The sequence below is a fragment of the Mchenga conophoros genome, linkage group LG17, assembly GCF_057382185.1.
Source record: "Mchenga conophoros isolate Kocher_MC1m ecotype Shallow Benthic linkage group LG17, M_conophoros_male_GT1.1, whole genome shotgun sequence".
Lineage (NCBI taxonomy): Eukaryota > Metazoa > Chordata > Actinopteri > Cichliformes > Cichlidae > Mchenga > Mchenga conophoros.
In genome coordinates, this window is record NC_140542.1 from 14,332,078 (window position 1) to 14,342,541 (window position 10,464).

Below are 10,464 nucleotides of genomic sequence, written 5' to 3' on the forward strand. Positions count from 1 at the left end.
AACTTTTAGTTAACTTCTTTTTTTCATAGTGTAATCTTCATATGCTTTATCTGAAGCACACTCTGTGTACTCACTTGCCAATTTATAGCCAAAGTATTCATTCACTGTGTCTTTAATGTTTCATTAGCTTAGCTTAGCTCGGAGCCGAGTCGCTAGAAGCACGGCCTCTTCACATGTCCACCCCGCTGCTTGACTCCCTGGTATAATTCTCAAACACGTAGTTTAAAGCAGATAACTCATAAGCTGGAGGGCATGTCACAAATTTATAAGATCAGAATTCTCTTGTTAATGTGTTGCTTCCGTAACTGGATACCCAGCAAGATTGCCAGTCTTCTAGCTTGCTTACTTGCCACAAGTGCACTGTGCCACCTACCAATAGAAAGGAAAAAATAATGTGCACATTTCCACGAGAGAAATCCCACGCCTGATTCTATCCTAGCCTGCTTTTTACATCCAACACAAAAACTGCAGTCGTGGTGCTTTCGATTGTACTCAGAACTCGGAAATTCTGCCTTCTGAATAGGAAGATGTAGGTAACACCAGACTGCAGATGAGCTGCATACAGAGCTGGACTGGGACAAAAAAATAGTCCCGGGCATTTTGACTAGAGACCGGCCCACCATTATAGGAAAAATCATAAAGCCTTTGAATGAAAATAAACGCTGTTGTGACAGTGATGTACACTGTTCTGATGGTATATATGTATCAATCTATCAATCGTTTGTTGTAAGACTCAGATAATTATTTTTTTAAAAGTGAGACATTTTAAATGAGAATAAGTGTCACGGTCGGACGGCCCTTTCCGGACGACCCTGCTTGTGTTTATGTTTTCTGTATATGTGTTTGCTTCTCCCTCCCTGGCCCTCGGGGTTGTTTACGGAAGTGCGCGCCGTGGGAGAGGCGTGTCCTGGCGACTGTCGTCATTGGGAGTCCCTCTTCGCTGTTGCCGGCCCACCTGCAGCTGATTACCTGACCAGTGGTTGGTAATCATTCCTCCAGGCTAGAAAGGGGTATTTAACCTGGACTCACGGCGACAGTCGACGTGGGATTATTACTCCGAACTGGTATAGTCTGTGCGAGCAGTGTGAGTGTGTTATTCGGCTAGCGTGTGGCTAACGCTGGATTTTCCTTCTTCCTCCAGGAGGGGCGAGCGGAGAAGCGAGTTGGGGAGCACACACACTAAGGGAGTTACTACACGGAACGCACTGGGAGCAAGGGACGAGCACGATTGGAAAATTGCACTTTTGAATGGATTGTTGGACTTGTCTGTTTCACTGTAAATAAACGCACTGTGTTTCTGTGAGCAAGAACCGCGCCTGGGTCCCTCTTTTCCGTGACAGAATAATCCCACCACCATGGACCCAGCGGATTCTGCTTCACGCCAGCTGTCTATCCAAGCGGAGGTTTTGGAGCGACACGAGGAAATGCTGAAGCACGTTTCAAAGGAACAAACCGCGCTTCTGCAAGCCATGACAGAGCTTAAAGGTATGTTGATTTCCTCACCTAATACGGCTCCAACGCAGCCCGCCCCTTCGCTGGAAGCCGCGGCAGCCTGTCCGCTTCCTCCTTCACCTCCACCGCGGCAGCGGGAGTACTCACTCCCCGCACCTGAAAAATTTGACGGCGAGTTGGGGAGGAGCCGGGGTTTTTTGACGCAATGCTCTCTTGTGTTTAGACAGCAACCTTGTGCCTTTGCCTCTGATTCTGCTAAAATCGCTTATTTGGTGCAACTTATGACTGGGCGGGCGCTTCAATGGGCTCAGGCAGTTTTAAATACCCAGCCCTCTGTGTCATATGACGTCTTTCTCAGCAAGTTTCGCTGTGTGTTTGATAAAGGCGCTAGCTCGGATGCTGCAGGTCATCGCATGTTTTCTCTGAAGCAAGGTAGGAGGAGTGTTGCTGACTTTTCCGTGGAGTTCTGGATCCTGGCGGAGGAGTCGGGCTGGGAGGAGAAAGCACTGCGTGGAGCCTTCCTCAACAGCCTTAATGAGAATATTAAGCATGAGTTAGCAACCAAGGAACTGCCTAAAGCTTTGTCTGCTCTAATCAATATGTGTATTAACTTAGACGACCACATGCGGGAGTTCGGCAGAAGAGCCGGGGATGGTCGGCGGCCTGCTGGGGGCACGGGTACATCTAGGGACCTTCCTAGTCTGATGTGGAGAAGTGAGGAGGAGCAACACGGGGATGAAGAGCAACCCATGCAGCTCGGCGGAGCCAAGCTTTCCTCCTCTAGACTGGGGCGCAAACAACGGACTGGTGAGTGCTTTCTTTGTGGAAAAAGAGGACATTTTGTTGACTCCTGCCCAGACCGAGTAAAAGAGTCGGCCCGTCAGTAATTGTGGGGATACTGGCGGGCGCCACAACAAAAGTGTTCCCTCACCTCAGCTGCCCTGCTAAATTAATGTCTCACTCCCTCTCTCACTCCTGCTGCGCACTCATTGACTCTGGTTCTGAACAAAATTTCCTAGACGAAGAGTTAGCCAACATCTTAGGCCTGCCCCTACTTCCCCTTCCAGAGGTCCTGAAGGTCTCAGCCTTAAATGGCGGCCATCTAGCCTCCGTCACACATCGCACTCAGGAGGTTACACTCATTATTTCGGGAAATCACTCTGAGAAAATCAGTTTGTTGGTATTCAAAGCCCCCCACACCCCACTGGTACTGGGATTTCCTTGGCTCCAACATCACAACCCCCAAATCGACTGGGCCAAAGGGTGTGTAACTGGCTGGAGCACGCGGTGTCATGAACAATGTTTACTTGCCGCTGTCCCGGACAATCCTGGGACCACCTCTGCGAAAAGCTCCTCACCCCCCGACCTTTCCTTGGTGCCCGCCAACTACCACGACCTCGGCCAGGTATTCAGCAAAAGTAAGGCGTTGTCTTTGCCTCCACATCGGCCTTACGACTGTGGAATCGACCTACTCCCAGGCGCTCCCCTGCCAGCAAGTCGGCTCTACAGTCTGTCTAAACCGGAACGCGAGGCCATGGAATGCTACATAACGGAGTCTCTGGTCACAGGTATTATTCGCCCATCTACTTCGCCTTTAGCAGCAGGATTCTTCTTTGTAAAGAAGAAAGATAAGAGCCTGCGTCCCTGCATTGACTTTCGAGGGCTGAACAAGATCACTGTTAGGAATAAATATCCACTCCCCCTGCTGGCCTCGGCATTCGAACTATTACAGGGGGCAGTCCTGTTCACCAAACTGGATCTTCGGAGTGCCTATCATCTGGTTCGCATCCGCAAGGGTGACGAGTGGAAGACGGCTTTCAACACCCACCTGGGGCACTTCGAATACTTAGTGATGCCCTTCGGTCTCACTAACGCCCCTGCGGTCTTCCAGGCCCTGATTAATGATGTGCTCAGGGACTTTATTAACCATTTTGTCTTCGTGTATCTGGATGACATTCTGATTTTTTCCAGGTCGCAGACTGAGCACATCAACCATGTACGTCTGGTTCTACGGCGCCTATTGGAGAACCGCCTTTTTTGTGAAAGCGGAGAAATGTGAGTTCCATGTGGAAACTGTTTCTTTTCTGGGTTTCATTGTGGAACAGGGGCGTTTGCGAGCTGACCCGGCCAAAGTCAAAGCCGTAGTGGAATGGCCTATTCCCAAGACCCGCAAGGAGGTGCAGAGGTTCCTGGGCTTCGCCAATTTCTACCGCCGCTTTATCAGGGATTTCAGCAAGGTAGCCCTTCCTCTAACCAACCTAACTTCTCCTAAGTTGTCTTTCCAGTGGTCCTCCGCAGCCCAGCAAGCGTTTGATCGGCTCAAGCACCTGTTTTCCTCGGCTCCGGTCCTCGTCCAGGCGGACCTCGGCCGGCCTTTCGTCGTCGAGGTGGACGCGTCCGATTCGGGCGTGGGGGCGGTTCTCTCCCAACGGATCGACGGCAAGTTGCATCCCTGTGCGTTCTTCTCCCGCAGGTTGTCTCAGGCCGAGAGAAATTACGATGTGGGCGACCGGGAGTTGCTCGCCATCAAGTGGGCCCTCGAGGAATGGCGACATTGGCTGGAGGGCACTGAGCAGCCTTTCGTGGTGTGGCCGGACCACAAAAATCTGGCGTATCTCCAGGCAGCCAAGCGCCTCAACGCCCGACAAGCCAGGTTGGCCTTATTTTTTACTCGTTTTCACTTCTCCATTACTTACAGGCCCGGTTCTAGGAACACTAAGCCAGACGCGTTGTCGCGCCAGTTCGCACCCGTGACCGATGAGGACAAGAAGGAAAAACCCATCCTGCCCCCCACCTGCATTGTGGGTGCACTAAATGGGAGATTGAAAAGGTGGTCAGGGATGCCCAGCGACAGGAGCCCGACCCTGGCACGGGCCCGAAAGGGAGACTATATGTTCCGGCCACAGCGCGTAGTCAGGTCATTCACTGGGCACATACTGCCAAGTTTTCGTGCCACCCAGGTAAAAATCGCACTGTCTCCTTTCTACGACGTTTGTTTTGGTGGCCCTCTCTTGTTCTCGATGTCCAGAACTATGTTGCGGCATGCCCGGTGTGCGCACGGAACAAAACCACCAACTCGCCTGCTTCTGGCCTCCTGCGACCGTTACCCACTCCAAAACGCCCATGGTCGCACATCGCCCTGGACTTCGTCACTGGCTTGCCTCCCTCTGCAGGTAACACCTCCATTCTAACCATTATTGACCGTTTTTCCAAGGCTGCCCACTTCATTGCTCTGCCCAAGCTCCCTTCTGCCTTGGAGACGGCCCAGTTACTGGCGCAGCATGTGTTTCGGCTCCACGGCATACCCCAGGACATCGTTTCCGACCGTGGCCCTCAGTTCACCTCGCGGGTTTGGAAGGAGTTCTGTGCAGAATTGGGAGCTCAGGTCAGTTTGTCCTCCGGGTTCCACCCCCAAACTAATGGTCAGACCGAAAGGGCCAATCAGGAGCTGGAGGCCATGTTGCATTGCGTCGCATCATCGAACCAAGCGACCTGGAGCGAGCAGTTGGCCTGGGTGGAGTATGCCCACAACGCCAGCACGTCATCAGCGACTGGACTCTCGCCCTTCGAGGCGTCGCTGGGGTATCAACCCCCTCTCCTCTCCATCTCTGAGGGAGAGCTGGCGGTTCCCTCGGTCCAGCACCACCTTAGGCGCTGTCGTCGGGTCTGGCGGGCCACGCGCGCAGCACTCCTGAGAACGGCCGAGCGGAACAAGGCATTGGCGGATCGCCGTCGCACTCCTGCTCCGGATTATCAGGTCGGCCAGCGGGTGTGGCTCTCCAGCAAGCACATCCCTCTTCGGACTGAGTCCAAGAAACTGGCCCCTCGGTCTCTTGGCCCCTTTGCCATCCAGGAGGTCCTGAACCCGGTGACGGTCCGGCTGGCCCTTCCGCCTGCTATGAAGGTACATAACGTCTTCCATGTTTCTCAGGTTAGGCCCGTCCGGACCAGCCCTTTGTGCCCGCCCCCTGGGCCCCCGCCACCCGCCCGGATTATCGACGGCGCCCCGGCGTATTCCATTACTCACATAATGGATGCCCGGCGCCGCGGTAGGGGCTTTCAGTTTTTGGTGGATTGGGAGGGGTACGGTCCGGAAGAACGTTCTTGGGTGCCGCGGTCTGCCATTCTCGATCGTCGCATGGTGAGAGAATTCCGCCGCCGGCATCCGGACAAGTTTGCCAGGTCGCCCGGAGGCTCCCGTTAGAGGGGGGGTACTGTCACGGTCGGACGGCCCTTTCCGGACGACCCTGCTTGTGTTTATGTTTTCTGTATATGTGTTTGCTTCTCCCTCCCTGGCCCTCGGGGTTGTTTACGGAAGTGCGCGCCGTGGGAGAGGCGTGTCCTGGCGACTGTCGTCATTGGGAGTCCCTCTTCGCTGTTGCCGGCCCACCTGCAGCTGATTACCTGACCAGTGGTTGGTAATCATTCCTCCAGGCTAGAAAGGGGTATTTAACCTGGACTCACGGCGACAGTCGACGTGGGATTATTACTCCGAACTGGTATAGTCTGTGCGAGCAGTGTGAGTGTGTTATTCGGCTAGCGTGTGGCTAACGCTGGATTTTCCTTCTTCCTCCAGGAGGGGCGAGCGGAGAAGCGAGTTGGGGAGCACACACACTAAGGGAGTTACTACACGGAACGCACTGGGAGCAAGGAACGAGCACGATTGGAAAATTGCACTTTTGAATGGATTGTTGGACTTGTCTGTTTCACTGTAAATAAACGCACTGTGTTTCTGTGAGCAAGAACCGCGCCTGGGTCCCTCTTTTCCGTGACAATAAGAAAGTATTTCCTTGTGCCCCCCTTTCCCTTTTAATTCCCTACTTGGACCCCTGGCAACACTTTGCTAGACCCGCCCCTGCACAGTTACCAGCTGTCAGCTACTTAGAAAAGGATCCTGGTGTTATTTGTCTCTCAAAAACAGTTCATAACTTCTCTTCAACTCATTCATGTCACCTAAAAGGTAAACCTGTTTCTCCATCACAGCTCTGATGATTCAGTAAGGACATCTCCTGGTTTCATCTTCATGTTTCCCTCTCACCACATAACCAAACCGATATCATGACCAGCAGGTTTACAGCTGTGGCTCCAGCAAACATCAGCTGATACTAGAAATTAATATTAAATAAATTCTAACAACAGCTGATCAAGCTTAAAAGTGCTGCTGTTGTTTACCGCGACATCCGCTGGTTTCCTCTTTCTGGCGCAAAGTGGGCGATAAATAAACAAGAGAGAAAAGCCGATCAGCTGATCATTGATCAGTTTCATGATTGAAGTAGAAACAGGAGAGGGAGGGTGAGAGGATGAGAGAAGAAGAGGCAGCTGTGCAGCGTAAACACAGAATAACTCCAGCTTTTTGTCTTTTTCATTGTAGCTGAAACACAAACTGTTCCTTTTCACCTCAATACGAAACGCATGATATTTTCTCTGAATACGAGACGATTCCGTTTTTTACAGGACGTTGGCAACTCTAATAATTAACCTTATGAACAAAATAAAGTTCAACATCAGTAACATAGCACCCACCCAGCTGTATAGAAACCCCGTCATGCTAGCTAGCACGCAGTACGAAAAAGTCAGCATAACGAAAATAAACTCCACCTAAACTTGGTTCATATCTGACCCAGATGGACTGCAGGTTATAACTTCTTACCTGAAGTTCAGTTCACCTGACACTCTCGGACCAGCGGCCGCTTCGGGTCTCTCCTCCTGCCTCCCTTTTTCTTCATCCACCTGCTGGCCTCCACCACTTGCTAATGTTATTGAATCTGTGGAAGCTCCGCGATAGCCACCACACGACGTAACGAATAACGAGCCTATCTAAATCCCAGTAACGAGTAACGCGTTCCTGGTTTTGGCATAATAACTAGTTACCGTGCTCGTTACCACAATAATAACGTAGTTACTGTAAAGCGTTACTTAATAACGCGTTAGTCCTAACACTGGTAATAAACGAGGAGTGTTAATCGAGAGCTCTCGTGTCGTCTGAGTTTACCTCCACAATGGTGACCCCTGACTCGAACATGCTGCAGCCCAATGGTGGCACCGGCTCCGCTTTTGATGCATCAGCAGCCGCCAGCCCTCTGCCTCCTGCTGCAGCTGCGTTTGCTGTGGCGCTTGAGCTGCCGGACTTTTGGCTTCACTATCCCCTGTCGTGGTTCATGCACGTGGAGGCTCAGTTCGCCCTTCAGGGCATCTCGGCTGACGACACGAAATATCACCATGTGGTGGCCTCTCTCGACCCGCTAGCCAGCCGTCCTGCGTTGACTCTCCTCTGGGACCCACCCGCCCAAGAGAAATACGCCGTCCTTAAGGAGCTTCGACGCTATGCCCTCACTCGGGTCATCGAGCCCCTGAATCGGGCTAATTTAGTGACTTCAGGGAATGTTTTTCAGCATTTGCTCATGGAGTTCCCTTCACTGACTGTTCCTAATTTCTCGAACACGGCAACGAAGCACTGGGTTGAACATTATATCCTGATGGTCGGTCCCCCGTTGTTCGCGCGTGCGAAACTCTCCGTTGCTCGGGAAAAGTTTGCCACTATGGTGCGCCTCGGCATTGTACAGTGCTCGAACAGTGCTTGGGCCTCTCTGCTACACATGGTGCCCAAATCAGATGGTCGGTGGCGGCCATGTGGGGATTTTCGCCGTTTGAATAATGTTACAGAGAATGACCGTTACCCCATTCCCCACATCCAGGATTTTTCTGCCGACCTCGCTGGCACCTCGATTTTTTCTAAAATTGACTTGGTGCGGGGGGTATCACCAGGTTACCATGTGTGCCGAAGACGTTCCCAAAACTGCCCTTATTACCCTTTCGGCCTGTTTGAGTTTTTGCGCATGCTGTTCGGCCTCAAAAGCGCCACCCAGACTTTTCAGCGGTTGATGGACTCTGTCTTGCACGGGCTGCCTTTCGTCTTCATGTACCTTGATGATATATTGGTGGCCAGCTGTTCTGAGAGTCAGCACGCGTTCCATCTGCGTCAGGTTTTTCAGCGCTTGGCGGCACACGGCCTGATCGTCAACCCTTCGAAGTGCCAGTTTGGGTTGCCAGTTCTGGATTTCTTGGGCCACCGCATTTCCGCTGACGGTGTGGTTCTGTTGCCAGACAAGGTCCGGGCCATTTCAGCTTTTCCGCATCCCACGTCGGTGAAAGCGCTGCAGGAGTTCTTGGGAATGATCAATTTCTACAACTGCTTTCTCCCCAGAGCTGCGCACCTGCTGCAGCCACTCTGTGTTGCCTTGAAGGGTAAAATAGCTAAGGACCCGGTTGATTGGCTCCCTGAACGCATCCAGGCATTTTCTGGGGCCAAGGCCGCTCTGGCTAACGCCGCCCTGCTGGCCCACCCGTTTCTGTCGGCGAAGATTGCGTTGACCACCAAAGCCCCAGACGTGGCGGTGGGCGCAGTGTTAGAACAGCGGGTTTCCGGTGTCTGGCAACCATTCGCCTTTTTCAGTCGCACGCTCAGGGACAGTGAGCCCAAATATAGTGTTTTTGACAGGGAGTTGATGGCCCTGCACCTCGTGATGCAGCATTTTCATTTTTTTCTCGAGGGTCATAGCTTTACCGCGTACATTGATCATAAACCCTTAACGTTTGCGATGTCCAAGGTCTCTGACCCGTGGAGCGCGCGCCAGCAGCGCCAGTTGGCAGCCATTTCCGAGTTTACAACAGACATTCAGCACGTGGCTGGTAAGTCCAGCCACTGTCTGTCCCACGCATTTGTTTCTCCCGTTTATGTTGGCATAGACTTTGAGCCAGCTGACCAGTGTGGCGACCCAGACGTTCTTGCCCTTCGGTCTGCGCAAACGGGCCTTGTACTGGAGGACAGACCCGTGTGGAACGGCGGGCCTAGCCTGCTTTGCGATGTTTCCAGCGGCTGTCCACGTCCTGTAGTTCCCCTTTCATGGCATCGTTGCGTTTTCAACTCAGTACACGCCCTCTCTCATCCAGGCGTCCGGGCCTCGGTCAAGCTAGTCAGCTCTAGGTTCGTTTGGCTGGGCCTTGCCACCCCTCCCTTGCAGCTGTCCCCCAAACTACACCCCACCACATGCCCCCATCGCCCAAGGCTGGGGAGCTATCCCTGCCTAGCCTGGCTCAAGCCGGCAGTAATAGCCTGCCACCCCCAGGCAGTATGCAATGGCTGCTGTTTTATCCATCTCTGGCTGCAGCTGCCCATCCCTAAGTGGTACCCCAAATACTGTAGCTCCCTCCATTCAACTGCACACTTCTCCGGGTTGGCCATGAGCCTCCAGGATTGTAAGCCACCCATAGCGTATGCTCTGTCCGGGTGTCGCTATTGATGATGACATCATCCAGGAAGGCAGCAGCATATGGAGCGTGCGGACACAGCACCTGGTCCATGAGGTACTGGGAAGTGGTGGGGCCTCCCTGCAAGCTGGAAGTGTGAAAAATTTCTGCAATCTGTACAGAGTGGAGAAGTTTGTTTTTCCTTGGACTTTGCAAACAAGGGAATCTTCCAGTAGCCCTCACTTTTTCCAGTGTAGTGAAAAAACAAGCCATGCCTAACCAGTCCAGGAGCTTGTCAATCTGGGTCATGGGATAAACATCAAACTGTGATATCTCATTCACCTAGCAGTAGTTGACACAAAAACGTATAGACCCATTTTTCTTCACCACAAAAACTATGGGGCTACACCATGCACTGTGCGACTTCTATCACTCAGAGCTTTAGCATTCCAGCCAATTCCCTCTGAACAATTTACCTTTTATGTACTCATAGAACACTCAACCCGGTGTTCTATGAGCTTCGTACAGGTTTTCTCTAATTACTGTATTAAAAATCAAATAACCGGTGAACTTGTTTAAAAAAAAAAAAAAAGACTATGCTCTAATTTTCCCTCTGTCAGCAAATCACAAACCAGCACTCTTGAGTTTCATCTTTCAAGTGTGACCATAACAGCTCCAGTATGCATTAAGCTAAAAGATCCCTGGATGAGGATTTGACCCGTGAACAAGGTAACATGTCAATAACATTTGAGGGTCAGAGGTCAA

The 10,464-nt window shown here is 52.0% G+C and overlaps 1 protein-coding gene across 1 annotated transcript; it reads left to right on the forward strand.

The window, feature by feature from the left end:
• The first annotated feature begins 798 nt into the window (after window positions 1–798).
• Window positions 799–6,135, forward strand: LOC146555187 (uncharacterized). The gene is made up of 4 exons (XM_085252046.1): window positions 799–1,064; window positions 1,142–1,485; window positions 1,885–2,259; window positions 6,029–6,135. Exons 2-4 carry the CDS (start codon window positions 1,356–1,358, stop codon window positions 6,133–6,135), a joined length of 612 nt encoding a protein of 203 aa, XP_085108172.1. The 5' UTR covers window positions 799–1,064; window positions 1,142–1,355.
• Window positions 6,136–10,464: the final 4,329 nt, after the last annotated feature.

Bases quoted from the DNA above. Each gene is read 5' to 3' on its own strand.
- LOC146555187 (XM_085252046.1), top strand. From the start codon at position 1,356: ATGGACCCAGCGGATTCTGCTTCACGCCAGCTGTCTATCCAAGCGGAG. The intron at 1,486-1,884 runs GTATGTTGATTT...CTCTGAAGCAAG, and splicing joins AGCCATGACAGAGCTTAAAG to GTAGGAGGAGTGTTGCTGAC. The intron at 2,260-6,028 runs GTGAGTGCTTTC...TTCTTCCTCCAG, and splicing joins GGGGCGCAAACAACGGACTG to GAGGGGCGAGCGGAGAAGCG.